This window comes from Seriola dumerili, unplaced genomic scaffold (genome assembly GCF_002260705.1).
Source record: "Seriola dumerili isolate Sdu_G_001 unplaced genomic scaffold, Sdu_1.0 BDQW01000290.1, whole genome shotgun sequence".
NCBI classification, from domain to species: domain Eukaryota; kingdom Metazoa; phylum Chordata; class Actinopteri; order Carangiformes; family Carangidae; genus Seriola; species Seriola dumerili.
The window spans coordinates 2,634,891-2,657,283 of NW_019174545.1; the positions used below are offsets into that span (position 1 = coordinate 2,634,891).

General features: G+C 40.6%; 1 protein-coding gene across 1 annotated transcript in view; it reads left to right on the plus strand.

Annotated features, from left to right (window-relative positions):
- grid2 (glutamate ionotropic receptor delta type subunit 2) overlaps positions 1–22,393 on the plus strand; it is a 470,927-nt gene that overhangs the window by 305,793 nt on the left and 142,741 nt on the right. Inside the window, exons 5-6 of the mRNA XM_022757812.1 lie at positions 9,356–9,409; positions 17,922–18,095. Coding sequence (XP_022613533.1) covers positions 9,356–9,409; positions 17,922–18,095 — 228 coding nt within the window. The remainder of the gene's footprint in view (positions 1–9,355; positions 9,410–17,921; positions 18,096–22,393) is intronic.

A 22,393-nucleotide genomic window follows, 5' to 3' on the forward strand; every position in this document is an offset into this window, starting at 1 on the left:
CTAGATTGACGTATTAGCCAGGTTCCTACTGTAGCTTGATGGATAGATGGATTTTTAACATGGGTTATGGACATGCATACTAAATGTGTGAAATGAAAAAAAATCCCCCTATCCCCCTTGTGCGACTGGAAAAAGCTGTTAGCAAATCAATTAAAGAACATACACAAACATACACACACAAATACACATGCACACACAACTGTTTACCTTAGACCTATCAAGACAGCTTATTCTATTTGTTCCAGCCATTGATCTGTTCATATCTAAATGTCAGGGTGGATATCATCATATTTGCTAGGGAGCTGATTGTTGTGTATGTGTGCAATTATATGCTCATACTTGTGTGTGTGTGTGTGTGTGTGTGTGTGTGTGTGTGTGTGTGTGTGTGTGTGTGTGTGTGTGTGTGTGTGTGTGTGTGTGTGTTATATATTCTCTCTGTGGATATGACAGTGTAGCTTGCTCCTGTGGTCTGATCAATAAACTGAAAGGCTGACATGCACACACCATACCCGCAAAGTTGTGTGTGCTTCTGCGTACACACACACACACACACACACACACACACACACACACACACACACACACAGTTCAAAGATGATAGATGTCTTGCATGTTGGCCCTGTTACCCTTTGCCATCACAACACATACAATCAAAGACCTTCAGTGTCCTAGCATTATATTATATGTCAAGACAGAAAGAGGAAAAGAGGAGACAGGGAGAGAGAGAGAGAGAAACTTAAAGCTACTGAGAAATGTCTGCTGAAAGGACAAAAAACAAGTGAATGGCTGCTCTTTTTTCCCCTTGTTTTCATCAGAAAGTGAGTGATTGATCAATAATGCCGATGGTGTGTGTGGTGGGTTGGTGAGCAGGCCAGGACCTTGTCGAGATGAAGTTTGGTGGCTTTTGTTGAGTGTGACAGCTCTCTATTGTGTGTGTGTGTGTGTGTGTGTGTGTGTGTGTGTGTGTGTGTGTGTGTGTGTGTGTGTGTGTGTGTGTGTGTGTGTGTGTGTGCGCGCGTGCGTGCGTGCGCGCATGCGTGTGTGTGCACGTGTGCATGTGTGGGCAAGACAGAGAGAGAGAGAAATAGAGTAAGAGACCTTGTCAAATGGGGTTTGCAAAGAGACTGTTCTTGAGCAATCGCTAAAAAACACACGTAAATAGACACAGACACACACATAGCTGCAATCTGCATTTTTCAATATCTCTCTTTCTCTCTCCCCCACCAGCACAGCCTTTATAGACTTTGTAGATCATTGGTGTGTGACCATGGCTGGATCAGACTAATTAAACAGACAGTAATAGTAGTGATTTAGAGTCATTAGTTTTGGGAGGAATCACACAGGCCTTTGACACCCCTCTGACTCATCTCATGGTATGGTCCAGTGCATCCAAGACCAAGACTTCATTACGTTGCCCTTTGTTTCCTGTTGAAACATCCCTTTTTATACTGTAATGCTTTACATAAAAGTCACTGTTCTTTAGCTCTCTGGGATTTTAAATGGGATGTTGTCACCATAAACTGTTTTTTTTACAAATATATTTTGTTTACACTTTTTCACACTTGGTCTCTTGCTTTGTTCTCCTGCTGTCATCCTGCTCAGCCAAATGCCTCCATATCAAAAAATGAAAAATATTCTGCCACTGCTTCCTCTTTTGCCAGCTTGTACACCTCAGTAGACAGCATTTATTTATTTATTTTACAGAGTGATATTATCTGAAATTTTCATTTTATAGCCATGACATGCTACACAACACACTAGAATTTGACTCTGACAGGTAAGAATGAACACTTGACAGTTATGTTTCATATGCCACTGCCATATTTGTAGCATTCATATAGTCAAAATATCCACAGGAGACCTCTCATTGATTTTTTACTAAGAACTAAAATCTAATGTGAGCACAGTTTATAAATGTTTTAATGGATTTATTAATCATATGCCATTTGTCCAACTCAATCACTGCACACTTTCATCAAAATGTATGCCATTACTCTACACTACAATGAGTGCATACCTTTTATGCCTAAGTGGTACTTAAGTTTCCCTCCACCATGATGTTTTTCTTAAATTTTTATGGTTTTTCAAGGTCTAGTGTTACTCAAGGTCTTCTAAAGCAATATGAACATAACACACAGACAACATACACAGATGTCTTGAAAATTATACACAATAGTTACTGTTTATTCTTGGCTGGATTTGCTGTGTCAGTGGGCTATAGGCAGGATACTCTCTCCATGGCTGGTGTAAAATTTAACAATTCTCCACCTGGTTTTGTGTGTCCATTGTGGAAACAACTCATACTACATAATGTTGCTTTCCAAAGAGCCCATCTAACATGGATATTCACTCTTTCAGTCATGGCTGTCATATCCCAGATGTGTACGTACATGTGTGTTGAGTCAGTTTATGTCTCGACATAACAAGTACCTATCATCTAATCTATTTTCATCATGATGTATGTGAGTGCATGTGGTGTGATGTACACATTTGCATTTGTTTATTAATGCAACATGGCAGCGGAGGAATAAACAAAAGCTTGAGATTAACAATTTTAGCAGCTTGTGTGCTAACAGAATGCATGCCAGTGGAGTGCGTGTGTGTGTGTGTGTGTGTGTGTGTGTGTGTGTGTGTGTGTGTGTGTGTGTGTGTGTGTGTATCCTTGTGTTTGCCTGTTTGCACACCATCAGTCTGAGCTCAGTGCTTCTCTGCCAAGTATGTAAATCCATAGAGCAAAGCAGTGTCATAATGCACCGCCCTCTGCTTGACATTCTTTCTTTTTAACACACAAATATGCACACACATACTTGACATCAAGACACACACAATCAAACATGCATAAGGCGCACTGTGGGAGTAGCATGAGTGAGGCGAGTGACATTAAGCCTAAATGGCAGTGGTGGCATGCAGCAGTTATGGGAGAAAATGCTTCAGTTAGCATGCACTAAATGCTCAATTCATAAACAGGGAGGGGGAGAGAGGGGGAGAATGAATGGTAGAGACAGGTTGAATGAGAATGAAGTGAGAGGAGGAGAGAGTACACTCCTCCCCTTATTTTGAATCAGAGTGGTAATGTTTTAATGTACTTGGTAACATTTCTGAGACATGCAAATTAGACACAGGGAAAAAGTATGTGATTAGGTAAGAGAGAGAGAGGGAATCGAAGAGGAAGGTGCAAAGAGGTTACATAGCTCCCTAGTTGATGAAATGGAGTGCTTAAGTGGGAACAAGTAAAACTGAGTTGTATGAAGAGCCTTGGTAAAATTTAACTCTGATCTCCATCATATTGTTTGAGTAAGAGTTGATACCTTGTTTGATTGACCTGCTGTATGTAAATACGAATGTCCTGACTGACTGACTGAATCATATTTGATTGGTCAGTCGAATGCCACATGACTGGACAGTTTAGGGTGCCTACAGCCTCCCTGGTTTCCCAACTGCTCTGAAGCTGCAGGGAATTGCCAATTAATCAATTAGGATGACAGTGACAGAACAGCATTCTGCCTTTCATCGTGCAATTTACTGCCTACCTGTGGTGGCAGCAGGGTATTATCTATGAAAATTAGTTTGACCACCAGCCGCTGTTACTAACATTTCTGTCGTTTTCGTGGGTGCGACCGTGTCCTATTGCTAAGGGCTGAAGCTCGTCAAGCAGAGAGGACAGGAGCCTTTTTGGGAGGTTTGCACATTGAGGATAATCCTGGGATCTTTCTCGATAGCCAGAGTCTGCTTGTCAAGCTATCATTGACACACTTTCTACCAATTTGAGATCGGTTATAATATTGCACGCATTATACGCATGCGCAGACCTGTGAGAAAACTAAACCTGCTCTGCCTTAAGAGGCAGCAGTAGCTTGTACGTAGGAGAAGAGAGTGAGAGCGGTCGGCGATGCTGCCGACCGGAGCACAGCTAGCTAGTTAGCTAGCAATTTAGCCCTGAACGTCTAGTGCAATGTATGTGTACCTGAGGCTGTTAGTGCAACAGCTACAACTTCAGCTACAACTCTTCAAGACCAAAGTTCCCGCCTCTCGGCTGTTCCTCCCACCTAGAGTCCAGACTGTGAGCCAGGAAAGATTAACGACACTGAGGCTGGAAAATGGAGGATTCACTTTTATCATGGTAGTGTTTCATTGTCAACTAATGCTAAATATTTTTTGATAGAAGTGATTTTTTAGATATTATTCAGCCATACTGCACATTTTGTATGTTTAGTGTCATCTCAGAAGAGACAAATGCTTGTTCAGCCAGGAAGGTGAAAAGTGAAGATGTCTAGTCAGAGTGAAGCAAGGTGCAGGAGTGAGACTTTCAGCACAGGATAGACAGGCTGCACAAAATCATGAGACATGACAGGCCCTGAATTTATGAGAGATTTGCTTCTGCTACTGTCATGATAAGGTTTTGACATTGGTGAAGTAAACATCTGAATCGCACACTGAGTTGGGGAGGTCTCAGCTCTGCTTGCCTATCTGTAAGATCCACCGCACGCCACTGGTAACTGCTAAGCTAAAGAAACTAGCAAACCTAAATAGCAATTAAACACCAGCAACCAGAAACGAGACATTACGCTACCGCAGGACAGCAATAAAAGAAAAGAAATAAAGGGTTTCGGGCCATTACAATGCTAGAGGGCTTTTAATTTGAAACGATTACAGGAAGTGTTGAATTTGTATTTACATGGAATGCAGAAACGATAGACGGCAGCGACTCAAAAGGAGGCTTGGTAGTGTAATAAGGCAGTATGACTAATTAAACAAAGTGAATTAGAAATAAGGACCTGGATCTAATAAAAGTGTGTTATGTTCTGGAGTTGAGGTGGATAAAGTCGACGGTCAGAGGCTGTGCCCTGCGAGAGACAAACAAGGAAAGATAGTCTGTTGTTTCTAACTTTCTTGCTGAGCAATCATTTTATAAATAAATACAGCTGATAAAGACAGGCTTTGTCTTTATCTTATGGGGTGAGGACTTTGTGGTTATAAAATTAGGATTTTAGCTGCATCTTCGAGATGGCTTGGAAATTAACATGTCTTAATTTGCCCTGTGTCAGTCACAATTTCACACTTGTTCTGTCTTTTTACAACATAGACAGGAAAAACGTGTAAATTCAGCTGTATTAAAATACTATATATGCAAGCAGGCACATTGAGTAGGAGAGCAATAGGACGTGTTCCACAATGTTTTCATCTATGTCCCCAAAATTAGGCAAATTGACCACATGCAGTCCTGTCTTACACTAGGTTTTGACCTAGTCCTGTTTTTTATATCGGTATCTGTCCGTCTCCGCCTTCCTCTCTCATCGCTACCCACTGTGTTCCTATTACTCTCATGTTGTAGTTCCTCTGTATATTTGTCTTCGGTCTTACAGCATTCAGGTGAAATGAAGGGTTTGAGATGATAACAGTAATCGTACTCCCCCACCTCAAGACTCTTACAGCCTTATCCCTGGATGCACATATGCAGACACAGAAACACAAATTAATTACAGTAATCAGAATGCAGGCTTGGATAGACCAGGTTGATAGCATAGTAATTTATTGTGAGTGTGTCAGTGGATGCATAACCATATAGTGCAGCAAATAAAATTTCTTTTCTCTGGGCAAATAATGCAGCAGTGGCTGGACCGCAGTGGTAGAAATAGATCTGTGCAAATGTGTGTGCTTGGGTTTTTAGATGTTTGTCTACTTGTAACTTTTGTATGTGTGGCTGTACTTTCACAGCTTGTGCTTGCATGTTTAAGTGTGAAGCTTGGATATGCCTAGTTTGGAGGGTGGGCTGTAGGCTATTTGCTTGATTTGATCACAAATAGTGCATGAAATTAAATTACACAACTAATTTTCAATTTAGAGCACTTTATTCAATAGCAACGCCCACTCTCTCTTCAAGCTTCCCCTACGAGGTACTTAGGCAATATCTGCTTTTGCATTAATATTTTTTACCCTCTCACGCACAGACACAAACGGCCACATACTTGAATATACTGTGTGCTATACATTGTATAGGTATACTACAGAACAAACAAACAATCACTGGCATTATTTTTTGTCTCTTTGAGCATGTTTGATCAACTAAACAGTGAGGTGTGTGTGTGTATATGTGTGTTAAATCTCCACTACTTTTGTCAAATCAGACCTTGATATGAGCAGCAGACCTTGACTCTGCATGTCAGCCAACTGCAACCATTTGCCAGAATCAATGATTTTCTCTTTGTTGAACTCCTTCAGGAGTGACAGGTGGACGGAGGTCATTACAGGATCGAAATGGCGTTTGGCTGTATCGTGGCCACTCGATAAAGCACATACGAGACTGGGGTGCACAGTGGTATGATGCTGCAGATCATTCTTAGTTCTCTCTGTCTGCTTTCAGACTTTGAGAAAAGGCTTACTTATATTGACACTGAGTGATTGGATTTGTCCCGGTCCACAGAGTTGGTGTTTGGTGTGTGTGATCTTCTGACTTCAGAGAGTGAGAACTGAGCAGAATTGAAGCTTTTTTGGAGCTGGTCAGAGAGGTCAGAAGGATCCCTGTGGTAGCACTAAGGGAATGATGCCCGGGTGACACCTGCCTACCTGCAGTGTTGGCATTGAGTTGTTAACAAGGCAGCTGTAGTTTGTTAGTTTGTGTGTAGACAAATACACACACACCAGCACACATACAAGGCGGTCTTGGGTGTTAGCAGCAGTGTTTGTTGTAGCCCTGGTTGTTTATGCTTGTGCGTGTGTGTGTGTGTGTGAGAGAGAGAGCGAGCGAGGCAGTGAGTATATTGAACAGTTCCAACCCCTGAGGAGTCATGTCTAGTGTTAGGAGTCTGCCCTTTCGCTAATTAGCTTGAAACATCTGTCCAGACGGCTGCCAGAGGGAGGTCATAATGGGAGAAGTGGAAACACTCACATCCGCTTGCACTTGCATACAAACAAAACACATCAACATATATTTATTTCCATTATTTTACATACTCAGTTGTGCTCACAAATTAAGCCGCACACATTTTTGCATTTGCAGTTTGTTTAAAAAGTCAAAAATTTGCCCAAAATCCCATGTGAATATTTACTAAAGTCTTAATGAACACCAGGGGAAGGGAACACTGAGAAGGACAGTAAGACAGAAAGATAAACATAGAGAGAAACAGAGAATAGAAGACCAGCTCGCCAAACCTCTTTCCTAACTTCTGTCTCTCCTTCCCCCCTCTCTTACCGCTCCTTTCTGTTTTTTCAATTCTCCAACAGACAGAGAAAGAAACAGCATGAGCTGTTCCCATACACAGCAAAGTGGAAGTAAAGCAGACAGAGGTGCTGACAGAAAAGAAAAATTAAGACAAATATTATATTTTGCATTCTCTTGTCTGCCTTACTCCTTGTCTGTGTTGCAACCATGTTTCCTATAGACAGAGTATTTTATGGCAGCTGTCAGTGTTATAATGATGAAGTTTTATGGAGACTCTGGCAGATTAAACTACTATTAGCCATGCTCCGTCACCCTCTCCAGCTGTTGCCTTTTGTTTACGGCTAAAAAGTGTTTTATGACACACAGTGCTATAGTCACCTAGACAATTATGGCTAATGATTTACGAGTGGCACTGTATTTTTACACCAGGAGTGGAGGGGTGGAGGGATGGAGAGAGGGGGAAGGAAAGAAAGGAGCGGGTGCAGTCACAGAGTGAGAAGTGAACAATTAAAGGAGAGCAGAGATGATGGGATGAGAGGTGAAGCAGGGGCAACGACAAGAGAACAAAAGTAGACGGGTCGGGTGGGATTGGGAGGGAAAAAATGGGAGACGAAAGAGGTGAGAGGCAGAAAGTGTTTCTGACAGAAGAAAGTCAAAAACAAGCTAACAAGACTGAAGACTGAGCACTCATTCCTGTTTCAAAAGTAAATAATACAGATGGAGTGGTGTGCCGTGAAAGGGTTTTGTAAAGAGAGATGTGGGTAAATGAATAGAGACGTAATAGAGGTGATAGACAAGAAAAGAGAGTGGATAAGAATCGACAGTGCTGTTTGGTTTGAGAATGGAACGGCTCTTTGGCAACCGAAGAGCAAAACAAAACATCTATTTTTTGCTGCACTGTATCTACTTTATTCTTTAGAAATTTATTCTTTAGCCATCCTTAAGTGATGTTCTACTTACTTAATGCTATGTTGCTTGTGTCCACTTTTAAACTCCTGCCTATTTAAGAGACAAAAAGCAAAGCTAAAGGTATATACACTGATAAATGAAACTTAATCACTTCCCAGCTGTGTGAGAGAGGGATCTTGCTGTAGTAAGTAGTTCAAGTAGAAGCTGTTCTCATAGCGTGTGCTTCACCTATGTATTTATGTATGTATTTGGGGTAAAGGAAAACAAGGACACAGAAAGAGAAGGATGGGGTGAGGAGAAGATGAATATAACACAAATAAAAATGATGTCAACATCATGCTTGTCACAGAAAATAATTGAGAAGGGGTGTTAGACACTGACAGAGTTCACTGATAACAGGAGAGAAGGGCCACTTGGACAAGCAGATAGAGAGTGAGCTTAAAGAAAGTCACTGCTGCTATATAAAATGGATGACATTATAACAGAAATGTACTGTGGGTGCAAATGTACTGGGTGTGTCTGGAGTTCCAAATGTTTTTGCCCTGCGTGTGTGTAGTAGCTCTCTCTGTCATCTAGGCAGCACCGTTTCAAAGTGTCCTTGCTGCAGTGTTTAACAATTGTGTAGTTACTGGTTAAGAGTTGACACATATAAATATTTAAGTTGCACCGTTAACAATTCATGGGAAAGGTTTTATTTTTCCCTGTGCTGAAACACAATATTTTGATGCAGTGTATTTGTGGCTGTGTGTGTGCGTGTGTGCGCACGTTTGTGTGTGTGACGAAGAGGCAGGGGCAGAGTGACTTCTCCTTAAAAGTTTGTCTAATATGTGTAAATTAGTGAGAAAAGTGCTAATGTTGAAATGTAAGGGTGTGTTTTTGTGGGTGTTTGTGGGTATTTTGTCACACACAAACAGGTTTTGCCATTTCTGCATGTGCTTGATAAGATTTTTGGCAGATACCTTCAGCACCTTTTGATACAAGTTTTCTCAACTCACTTATGCTGGGTTTCACACTGGGTTTCAGCCTCGCACATTTCCATAATGTTCTTTTCCATAATATTCACACTTCAGAGACCATAAATCACATTACCCAAAACAGAAAATACATTTAAAATGTGACAATAAGGAATTTCTTTCTCTTTAAAAACAAAAAAATACACTACTTTTCTCCTAACCCCTGTCCCATCTTTCAATCTGTCATGTATTTAAAACCTGCTTATTTCTACCAAACCCATGACATTTTCTATTTCCAATTCTAAATGTGACGGTGCGGTTGTTTGTGTTGCAGGTGGTGGAGACCAACCTGGTGGCCTTCGATTGTCACTGGATCCTGATTAATGAGGTGAGTGCCACGGAAATGATTTATGGATAGTGTACTGGGTGTTCCTTCAGTTCACCTGATTGTTTCAATTATCCTGGGAATATTTATGGTTTTAGACCTAGAACCCCTCTAATCTCTTCAGTGTCCTGGGTGTTTGAAGGAGAGGGGTGCACTTGCAAAGTTGTTGACTGCTTTTGTTTCAGATCAGTTCATCCAATAACACAACTTGATGACCAAGGACAATTTAGTATATTTTAGTGAGCACCCACGGCTCACCACTTATTTTACGATAGAGCCACTGTATACAAACAATAAATTTTCAGAGATGACAAAGGAGACCTTGAAAGAATTCCCTTAGATGAGCATATATTCCCCGGTTCAAAATCAGCATCACTACTGAAATATTAAGATCTTTTTGGATTATCGAGAGCAGACAAGCACAGACAGTCCACAAAGTCACTCTCCTACTTCTCAGAGTGTACAGTTTTTGTCCTGTGAGTTTTCTCTCGGCTGTGTTCACAGTCACTGATCAGTTTGACTATTGGTCCTGAGAGAAACATAATTAAACTTTAATGCTCTTGTCTGTAATTTCATATTAACTTTGAATAGAAGTGCATCTTTGATCTTGCTTCATGAGAAGTGCCTTTTACAAAACCAGCAGGATCCAGCTCTACCATTCTAGTACACGCATACTGGCCTAACACGGCCGATGTCATTCCCGACTACATCCTGCTCATTCCTCAGTCTTCAGCCAGACGCGGCCTACTGTCCATAACATGTTGACGGGTTGTGGATCTGTATGTTGTTACATGCACTAGTGTTACGTCGAATCTGAATTCGGGTCTGTGTGTGTGTGAGTCGTAGTGAGCTGAGTTGTGTGTGTCGTGTCGATAGTGTGATGCCGAGCAATGTTCTGGTCCTTCCCCGATCGAGTCAGGAGGTTAGGGTACTGTTCGTGGTGGAACATCAGGTGGGAAGTTGTGTCGGTGGGCGGCCTGGGGGTGTTTGGATGTATACATACCCGAATAGCTAATGTGTCTTGATAGCCTCAGGCATTACAATGAGGTGGGAAGGCACAGCAGGGGGTCCAAGCTGCCACACACTTGCACACAAAAGCAGGTGCACAAACACAACCATATACACAAGCAGGAGGAACACCAACATTTACTGTAGGAACAATGGAAAACCTAATTTGGTACAAACAAGTAAGAATGCTTTTGTATCCCCTCTCTCTCTCTCTCTCTCTCTCTCTCTCTCTTTCTTTCTTTCTTTCTCTCTCTCTCTCTCTCTCTTTCTCTCTCTCTCTCTCTCTCTCTCTCTCTCTCTCTCTCTAGTCATAACCTTTCACTATAATAATGCGACTAAATGCCACAAGGCTCAGCGGTCCTGTTGCTTACTCAGTTATGCAAAGAAAGTATTTCTGTATGACTCAAATGTTAATGTGCATAATATCCATTAATGCTACAGGGACAATCATTTTGTTCTGACGTTTGTTTTTAGAATGTCCATCTTGCTATATGAAGGTACAGATTTTTTCATATTTGATATGGATGAGAGGCAGCAGCAACACTGTCACCCCCCCCACACACACACACACACAAATGCCTCATACAACCACTCACTATTGTTTTTGCATTTCCTCAAATGCAAAGGATGAGGGAAAAGAATGAGTATTGTCCCTGCACTTTAATAAAGATGGTAGCATTCTTACATTTTATCAGAGGTAAGAATGTGGATAAATGTGTAGAAAACAACCACTCTGTATTAGTGCCTGACTTCATATATGAACTGTCATGCTACATAAATGTGTCTCCTCCTAACTGAAATAGATGTGTTTTCACAATGTTTATACTTTCCCACTCACACACTAACAGGCTGTCTTGGGACACTTTGTTTGGCAGATGGCAATGTCAAACAGCCTACTGAGCAGTCTTATCATTACCCGACTGCCTGGTAGGCTAAAGTCACATCTAGCTCTCTAATAGACTGCCTTCATATTCATCCCATCAGGCATCTGGTATTGTCTAACGCTCTCCAGGCTTTCTGGCAGCGACTTGTTCTTTGCTTAGCTTCCTGAGAGGCTTAACATGTCAGTCTGCAGCCTGCGTGCATGTCTAGCAGCATGTAGCCTGTAACACTTTGTACCTGCTGCCTTTGAGAAATCAATGGTGAACTGCTGTCTGGCAGGCTAATGCTCCTTCAGTTATTAATGTTTTAGCAATGGCAGAATATACTCCTATAGCCTAAATTAAAAAAAACAACAAAATAAACATGCAAACTATATACAAAGCTACAGGTTCAACTTCACACATTGACAAATAAGAAAGTTATGGTACAAGTGGCTTAGTAGTTTTACATTTCAGAATGTAGATTTCAGCATTGCATTGACTTGTGGCTCCCATGTGATCAGCTACAATTGACAGTAGAAGCTGGTAGTGTTAATGTTAAAAGTCTTGTTTAATATTGTCAAGTCAAATCAATTAGTATATGTCCTTACACTTCCAGTCCCAGCGTTCTGACACATACAGTACAGTACTTCAGCCCTTTTACGCTTAAGGGTTGACAATTCATGTTTTCGGCATAATGTCCTCAGGCTCTGTCTCATGCTCTCTTGCGTGTCTCAGTTTGCATTGTCAATTAAAAAATAGCAAGACTCAGTGGAGCAAAATGAGTATGATGGGAGGAGATCAGATTGGGTCATAGGCTGAACAGAAAAGCTAAATTCTCTCATCTCTCTCGTCTCGTGCTGTCGGTACACATGCCATAGCACTCTCTGAAGGTTCAGATATTGTACCTCTATCCATATTTCATTCTGCAACATATATTTGCTTTATCTGCAGTCTAAGTTGCTGAGCAGAGCAGCAGGCTCCATGTGTGATGGCTGCATGAGCTGCACATGCCGACATGCAAACGAACACAGTTAATTAGATAGCCAGTCACTGATATTCAGCCCAGCTACTCTTACCCTAATGTTTGCAAGCAGGATTGAAGATTACCCTGAGAAAAGAGAGATTTGGAAAAGAAAATGTGGCCCAATCTATTCCCATGGGTAATGATGAGGAGAATGGGGAAAGGAAGATGAAGGACAAAACACAGCAAAGTGAAGAAAGGAGAGGAGAGAGGTGGTTTCAGAGACTGGGACTCCTTCTCTGTCTTGCCATCTCTTTCTCTCTTGCTCTTAACTGTACTATGAATCATAAATGCCTCCAAATAATTTAAAGAAAAGCTTCACGCATAACTTTTAAATGACATGATGTCCTAATTCTGCTTATCAAGGCTGAAATTTAGTCACACATTGTTCCGATGTAGACACAGTATTCCTGCGATGGGCCGTGTGAAGCCGTCTAGCAGACTGTTTAAAATGGATGAGCGGCTACAATATTTTGTCAGACGTAATGTCTTCTAGTACTGGTTCTTTGGAGAATGAATATTCCTATGTGTGAAAGTGCTCTCCCTCCCTGTGGTTTATTATGGATGAGGGGGCACTGTATGGTTGTCATAACTCTGCTTTATCTACAGCCAGCAGTCAGACAGCCACACTGAAGAGGAGTTCACAGTTCATAATTGATCATCCTTCCTCTCCCTATCTCCTTCGTTCTGCTCAGGATGAGAGGATGACGATGAGGAAGAGAAATAATAAGGAACACTCATGGCTACTCATTTTCTCTGTCTGTCTCTCTTAAGTTTGGAGGATAACTCCACCATTGACCTTAGTCATTCTGATTTTCTTCATGGTCTTTCACCTTCTGTCTTGCTATCATTCTTGATCTTCTCTGTTGCCATTCTCACTCTTTTTTTCATCATTATTTTTCTCTCCATTCATTTCTGCCTTTCAGTCCCTCAAGGGTACAAGTGCATGGTAATGAGATGAGACGAGATTAGGCTTTTCTGTCATTTTGGCTCTTAACTTAACTGCATGATATCCTATGAAAGCCATGTAACTTAAATTTTGGGGATTTTCATGCTGTGACAAGCCTGTACTGTAAAAATTACGTTTCTATAGAGCTAAAATGCAACAGCAAATACATTTTGTATGATTGTAATTGAGACCAGATTACGTTTTCTATTAACATAATGAGAATATGTTGTTGATTTACACATTTTGCAAGTCACAAATATGTACTGAACGTATCAGAATATCGGAGCTTGCAGTGTGTGACTGCAGCATTATTAGACCCCTTTTATAGTAATGTTTTGGCACCCACAGTACTCAGTTAAGGTCAGGGAAAAAGCATGGTCTGGTTAATATAGAAAACGTTCACAGTGACTTCAGACACTACATGTGTATATGCAGTTTGTACACCTGCCATCCACTCCAGCAACCTCCTGGTGACTCCTCTGCTGTTATGAAATATAGGGCTTCGTTCATTTAACAAAATATGTTGCCTCTGAACATAATCCAGTTATTTCCTACAAAACATATTTTCTGTTGCAGTGTAGTAATTTAGAAACGTAATTTCTAGGAGACGGGGTTGGCTTGGAATTTAATTGAAGGATTATATGGTCTTAAAAACCTTTTGTTAAATAAACCCAATAAAAATCCATCGTACAAACTCCTAAAATTAATAGTGGTCAATGTGAGTCATTGTTCTTGGGAACACATTGAAGATAGAAAGTTATAATGATTTTAGGCTGCAATCTTGGCTAAGTTAAAGAACAGCCTTATTTACAGCTACAGCAGTGCTTGCCGAGGGAGAACAAGTTAACAGTTGTGCGCACTCTGTGCACAGCTGGAAGTTGCCCAGTAGGACTACAGGCGTCTAAGACTAGTGTAGTGCTAAGCGGCTCCCCTGGAGCTGTTGGATATTTTGTGTCTTGTTCAAGGCAAGTGTGACACTTCTCCTATCCAGATTTCCCTGCTTGGTCTAGGGATCTGAAACAAAGGTTTTGATCACAGTTTTGTCTTCCAGCTCATGTAAAATCAGTTTTTAACATCGATAACTTTTTCCACTGACTCTCCATTGACATCTCAATGTACTGTCGCACTGCACTTGTCTCACAATGGTTCTCGCGCGTAGATTTTTCCTTAACATTTCACGTGTTTACACTGTGTTTCATTTTGTCAGGCTCTTTTTCCCATCATCTTGCCATACCTAGCTTTGCTCTGTCCCCCGTCTCGATCTCATAGTATCTGAGGATTGAAAGAGACAGCAAATCTGAGGGTACCTAAGTAAATCACCCTGATGAAGAACCTGTGGCAAAATGTGATGAAAAATAGAATATTTTTTCTGTCAGTCAACAAGTTCAAATCAGATAAAGACCACCCACTCAGAGTCACCTCTGGTTGCATTTTCAACTCCCATCGTCACCAGGCTCTTTCTCTCTGCAACTCACTCTTCTTCATGCACTTTTTTAAGGACATTGATAAGTTTTCTAAAACATTGGGAAAAAGCCCAGAAATGAGAGGGTGACATAGTCAAAGTCAGAGGAGTAAATTAGGGGCTGTTGCAGAAAATTGCCCAAGGTAGAGAGGGAAGAGAAAGCAAATTAAATCAGATGAGGCTTTTGTTCGGATTTTTTTTTTTTTTTTCTTTCTCAAAACTTTGAACTTTTGAATGAAAGCAAAACAAGGATTTGGTGTTCTCATAGACGGGGGGGGGGGGGGGGGGGGGTAAATGGGGAGGAGCTGCGAGGTTGGGCAGAGGAGTAGGAGGAGCACAAAGGGTCAAACAATAAATAAGAAAGCAGCTTTTTTTTCAACTCATCTACAGCTAAGAAGAGAGAAGGGGGATTTGGTGTCTCTAGGGGTGAGAAAGGAAGAGGGGGAGGGGTTGAAAAGAGGAAGAGTGGAGGACAAAGTATAGGGGTCATGTAAGAAGTGCCAAGAAGTGTTGGGGATGATGTATGTGTTTTTGCTTTTGACTCTCATCTTCAAATAAAACACTGAAGACGATGATTTGGTGCTCTTGGGGAACGGATGGAAGGAGAGAGAGGTGATGGGTTGAGGTTGATGGGGAGGCCTCCAGACCAAAATTTCAAGCTTAGGGAGTAAACAACTCATGATTCACACCAGAGCTGAGCTGCAGGGTGATCTGGGGGTTACGACTGGCCCAAAGCTTCTGGTTTCAGGTGGTTGGACACAGAATTTGGGGACACACTCTACTATCTTCAGGACTGAATGATTTTGTAGTTGATTGTTCAGCTTGAGGGAGAATTTTGACTAATAAGAATGGATTAACAATAATGCTACCTTTGTTCAAGTACTGATTAGGACTGAATGATTAAATAGGTGATTGAAAACAAGGTGGATATAATGCTTAGGAGGTGATACATTTTCTCGAGCCATAATAAGGCAATCAGCAGTAATCTTTTCAAATAAAATGATTTGGTTTCATTTATATTAAGCAAAATTTCCTAAAAAGAGTTCAGAGGATGTCTAGCTTGTTCTTATTTTTAATGTATTGATTGAGGAAGCCTGTGAAAAGTTGTCAGTAAGTGGCCTGACAGAATTTATGGGAGAAATGAAACTTAGTTCAAAAGTCATTTGATAAAATGAGGTGAATGTCAACTCTGCACGAGTACCTTCTCCCTCCTGGGACCCCTGTGTGGTGGTAAGTTGTATGTGAGAGCATGTGTGATTTAATGTGTTGCTTCGTGTGTGTGTGTGTGTGTGTGTGTGTGTGTGTGTGTGTGTGTGTGTGTGTGTGTGTGTGTGTGTGTGTGTGTGTGTGTGTGTGTGTGTGTGTGTGTGTGTTTGTGTCATATCCATTTAGTCTCACCTGTTAAAAGGCTAACAGCTTTTAGAGCACGACACCACTGAAAGTCATACTGGGTGAAGTCTGTCCCCAGAGAGACAAACGCCTGTTGAGAGGACAAATCTCAAAATGATCTTTTCCTTTTAAGTTTCAGTGTGTGTGTGTGTGTGTGTGTTTGTATGTCTGCGCATTGGTGCATCTATATTTGTTTGAGTCTGATCCTTTGAGTGGGGCACTCTGGATAATTCTTGCCTGCCGATGTGTCTTTGCATGCCCTTGACTGCCCACTGTGAATCTTAATTCTCTTTTGGCCCACAGATCTGCCTTTTTAGCAATTTTCAGCATTTTCTCTCTGTCCTGCGTCTTTTTTTGTTGGCTTTGTAATTCTGTCTCCTTCAGGGTTTTTGTGTAGGCAACTGTTTTGGATTTTTGCCACGTTTTAGCCCCAAAAGCCAGCAAATAGATTCCTTACTTGGACTGTTTAGTAGATACTTCTGGGTACAGGACATTCATACAAGGTGAAACCTGTGACTTACTGTATTTCAAGAAAATTACATCAAATTTGACAAGGCAAAATACTGAGCAAAACAGTGTAGAAGTGTGATCTTTGAAATCAGTCATCTTTGAATTTATTACTATTACTTATTTAAAATACTCAAAAGAGCATCAGTTTGATTTCAGAGGTAAATGTATGTTTGTGCATAGAGTTAGGGCCATATACCAGCCTAATGCAGATGAGTACACATGAAAACTGCTGGCTCTAATCACCATTGATCAGATCCCGTGAGGACACACAGGTCTTAATGAACGTTAATTACATTCATATAAAATCCATTGGGATTAGTCAATGAAGCGGTGGTACCTATAATATTACCCTTCTCTAATATGAAGTGTGTGTGATGGCTTGTTTATGTGTGTGCATGGTCTCCAGGCAGAGTCCCATCCATCCTGTCAAGCAGGCTGCAATGTGCAAATTAAACAGAATCGCAAGGGTCTTTTTGCACGATCAAAAGGCTTAAAAACAATCTCATGGAAACATATGCACACATACACACAGATTTACACTTAAACTGGCGTGTGCACACAAGACACACTCGAGCACACACCACCAACGACAGCTGCTGCACACATAGACAAAGAAAGCAAAGGCTGTCTCAGTTGGTGGCAGTGTTACCTCCACCAGGGACGATAAACGTCAGCTTTCATCTCGTCACCACATGACCCTCTGCACTCGCAGAGGATGGATGGAGATCTGCGGATGGAGAGAGGGAGAGAGAGATTGTGTCCAAGGGCTAAAATTAGCAATGATTCCTCCCCCAAGGTTTTGCAAGGACATGCAGAGTACGTGCAAACACACATGTATGTACACACAACAAGCACACACAAATACGCATTCACTCAGACACACACAGACACATTTTTTTTACCCTTCTCTCTCCCTCCTCTTTTCTGCTGACATGTACCTTTCATATCAAATAACTATTTTTGCAGATGATGTTGGTGGTTTTTCACAGCTCAGTGTGGTGATAATGGGAAAGGTAGAGCATATAAAACAAGAACTAAACTGTTTAATGTCGCGCACTCTATCTTTTGGATATGAATTAGAAAAGTTTTATTTTTACAGGCACTTTTTTGGACAAGTATCCAACTAAGTTTTTTGTTACATTATTTGTTGTGGTGACTGTCGTTTGTATTTTTCTTGTCAAAAATGTTCTGCAACAAAATGTTACATCATGGATTTGCTGATACTGTTTTTCTCATGTTATTTATTCCCCGCTCTCTCCATCATTCCTCCACATATCCCTACCACCCTCCTTCTCCTCTTCCCACTCTCTCAGGAGATCTCGGACTACGACTTGCAGGAGTTAGTTATGAAGTCGATCGGTCGGCTGACGTTGGTGCGCCAGACATTCCCCATGCCCCAGAACACAACTCAGCGCTGTGTCAAACACAACCACCGGATTAACACTTCCCTCTGTGACCCTAAAAACCCCAAGGCTCAGCAGCTAGAGGTGAGTTGGTTTGGTGATTTTTCCAGAAGGCAGCTCAGTGATTTTCAACAAATTCAATAAAGATGGTGGGCTTATGTTCAAAACAGGTTTAAGAGTCATACTGAAAGTAACTGATTCTGTAGCTGGCAGCCACAAACAGTTGTGTGTGTATTTAATGGATCATAAAAGCGCGGTATGCCACAAGATTTTTCCCACATAAACAGTAGGCTGTGGAAGAAAGAATGTTGTAAAAAGTAAGTAGTACTTAGGTAAAATGCACTTAAGGAACAGTAATTACACTCATTAAATTAGTTCAGTGTCAGAGCTGCAAATTGTTCCAGAACAAAAATCAACAAACTCTGTCTTTCAGTTTCTCTTATCTCAGATCCATGTATCGTTCAATTAAGTGAGGATGTTTCTCGCTGCAGTACATTCACAGCTGAAAAGCTGCTCAGTTGTCACTGAAAAGCTTCAGCCAATACCATCAGTGATGGCTAACTAGCCAAAGCTGCTGTGGGGAGTTGTTGTTATCCTGCTCTTTGGCACTTTGTCCCCTTGCAGGTTAATTAACTGGAGTGATGATCAGAAAAAGCGAATAAACTCAGTCTGAATCAAGACTACCAAAGAGCAAGACATCGTGAAATTAGGTTCAGTCCTCTCTTTTACTTGAAGCACAGGTCCAGTGGGAATACAGTCAGTGATGTCATTATTGGGCAACTTTGCTCCAATAAGAAAGAGCTCCACAGCATAGGGCCTCAGTGTAAATGACTTGCAGAATAAGGCTCATTTGAATGCAGCGACTCTTACTGATCTTTATTTGAGCCAGAATTTATTTCTAATAAATATCCGGTACTGTAGAAATGTTTTTGATTAGTGTTAAATGTGAGTCCAGTCTCATCATGCATTCTGAGGTGTTACACGGATCACAGTTATATACTGTACATGCACATGTTCTCAAATTTACCTAGGATTTTATTTTAACACTCCTCTTTAGGGTTTTATCCCTAAAATTTTCTTAACTCAACGTCAAGTATTTGAACGCTGCTCCGGTGCTCCATTTCTGTCTCTTAAAACACCTCTCTGTGTTTTAGCTTGACATTTCAACATTTCTCCTGTTCCAAAAGCCTCCTATTACATTAAGCACTATGATTTGACATTGTCACAACAGGTGCCTGTGAGGGTTTTTAGCTGAAATATTAATCATTTTGGGAAACGTTGGCTCACACCCTTGTATGTGTTTATCTTAGACCACACAATTTATCTTCAAGTATGGTCATGGAAAACACAGTAACTGTGTTTTTTTTCTGCTTTCACATTTCCTTATCTTTACTTTGTGTTTTTTTTTTTTTTTTAATATGTCCCCCAGGGTGGCAATATGTATGCAATTATTATCCCTTTTTGTGTGTATGTGAGTCATCAAGCTGCCATCAAATAGAGCGGAGGAGAGGGAACACACTCTTATTTATGTGTCAAGACAAAAATATGAAATTGAATTAATGTGCTGATGATTTATGTGGATGCACAAGACCCTGGGGGAACACATTTGATGAAAGTTGGAAATACATTGAAAACAGAAACGTGGTATTAATGTTTATGTGGATATCTCCCTTTTAAGTTCTAAGACAGTCCTGTTTTAGACTTTCACCCACTATAATCAGTCCTTGGACGTAAGAGAGTATGGCTTTTTGCATTTCATGTTTATTTGGCTTTTAATTAAATAAAGTCAAATAATAAAATGAAAAAAAAATCAAAAACAAAAATGCCTAAAAGGTTAAAGTTAAATACATAAAAATGTTTCTTAATTATATAAAAGGTTGATTGAAGCCTAGGGTTGGTTTGCACCTTACTATAGAGTATGTAAAATACAGTGCCTTTGTAATGCAAACACATTGTTAACTCCTGGAGGCCCTGAAGCGTTGAATAATACACATAAATAAAGCTTACCTTGTGTGGCCTAATGTGAATCAAGTGCTTCTCAAGTGTAAAAAGCTATTATCAAGAATCAAGCCCTTCCAACATATTCATTATTTTTGTGGGTAGCGTCCAGTCATATGTGTTCATTCTACTGTGGAGGGCAGAGTGTGTGTGTGTGTGTGTGTGCGTGTGTGTGTGTGTGTGTGTGTGTGTGTGTGTGTGGGTGTGTGTGTGTGTGTGTGTGTGTGTGTGAGTGACTCATTTCAGTCAAGGACGATGTGTTTTTGTGTATCTGACAGAGACCGTGAGAGTAAAGACTATTGTGCACGTACAGTTGAGACACACTTTGCTAATGTTCATTTCGACATCCTGTTTTTATGTGTGTGGGTGGGTGCGTGGTTGAATTGGCGAGAGATAGGAAACAAGGGATGGGAGAGAAAGACAGGGAGAGAGAGAGAGAGAGACAGAAGAAGCAGATCAGCTCAGCGGTCAGAGAGTGGCCCAGAAGCCCAATTTCACACTGCACTGAAGCACATCAACTCAGGCTGACCACACAAGCACGCACACACACCCACATATAATGCTCGCTTGGAGTGCAGAACCCACCGATCATTCAAGCTCCCCATGGAGCAGTAGTAGTTTCACTTTAATTTTCAGAGAAAAAGCAATAGGCGCAGAGACAGAGAGAAAGAATGATAGTCAGACAAAGACAGCAAGTGAAAGACTAAAACAAAACTGTGAAAGTCAAGATAGTTCACAAGTAAGTGAGAAAAAAAGTTAGACGTAAAATAAATTTGACACTACATTTTTTTCTCTTGGCCTGTCTGACTGTCAAACTATTTGACAAGTTACAAGGAACATAGTATATTTTATCTTCCTATCATCACTCATATCATTTTTTTAAGCAATGGAAAACCTTGACATGGCCACATTCCCACTTACATCTTAAAATAACGCATTGGGAGGAGAATGATGAACCAAAGCAAGCATCGCTGCAGAGAATGGCAATAAATTCAGCTGTCTACCGCTTCTATTTAAAATTTTATTTTTTAAACTTGAGTAACAGCATAGTCCCAAAAAAGCCACACCCACTACAGTCATTTTTTTATGTTTGGCCTTTTGAGTCCATGATTATTGGGAATAATTTGCAAAAGGCAATATCTTGATTAGAGTGATCACATGGTGTGAAATATTTTCTAATACTTATGTTTACATGGATTTTTTTAAATCACTCCACCATAACCGCTACATGGAAATTTGTTCTTTGCTTTGTAAATACTGTATCTCCATTTGAGTTTAAAAGGACACATAGAAAGAAAAAAAGGCCAAACTGAATGTGGAAAAAATGATATTACACGCCAAAGAGACCTCTGACATTGTGAATATTTTTTTCTTACTCTGACCATGACCGTATGCTAATTAGGAGAACAAGATATTCTTTTGTTTTGCTTAATGAGCATACTTTTCATAGAACTGGCACGCTTAAATAATGCCACGTATCATTGTTGACCACATATCACGTCCTTGATCCTTTGAAGGATGTCGTCCACAGTAGTTGAGTCCAGTTACATCCCGGTGTGGCCTTGTCTTAGGTCCAGTTTGAGTGGTGAGTCACTGATGACCCCCTGAACACATTTTCCTGAAATACAACCTGGTCATGTGATCTTCTATAACCTTTAAACAACTGACCACTACACAGGTCTAAATTCAAACACAGTAAGACTGCATTTGGAGGAATTCTGTTCGAGTTCTAGCTCAGATCTGGACACAGCTAATGATACCTCTGGATGGATAAAGTGTTTTCCCATTTAAGTTAACATACTGTATTATAAAGTCTAATGTTGTGATAATTGGTGCTTTTTATGTGGCAGCATTGCAAAAGCAACATGCTGTTCAGCAGTACAATTGCAGTATTCTTGTGTACTGAAATATTTTCTTGACATTTAACTTTCTGTATCGTTATAAAGCAGCCATTTTACCTTTTTATATCTGTTTTTCTATGTGTGAGGCTTATTGAATAAATTACCATTTATAAATGTTTATTTTCATAGCAAAGATGCAATATGACCTTTATCGTTGACTGGAATTATTATTTATATACTACATACATACATTATTACAGTATATTGTGTGTGTGTGTGTGTGTGTGTGTGTGTGTGTGTGTGTGTGTGTGTGTGTGTGTGTGTGTGTGTGTGTGTGTGTGTGTGTGTGTGTGTGTGTGTCAGTATCTGTATTTTTAGGCCCGACTTCTTTTTGATATATGAAAGGCATTGTTAGTGAGATAATGGCTTTTTCTTCTGTGACATCATTGTGTTTGTATGTGTGTTAATGTGAATAGATATACATCATCTGCATGTGCGCTTATGTGTGTGCATTGAATCATGCCGGTTATAGTCAATCTGTTT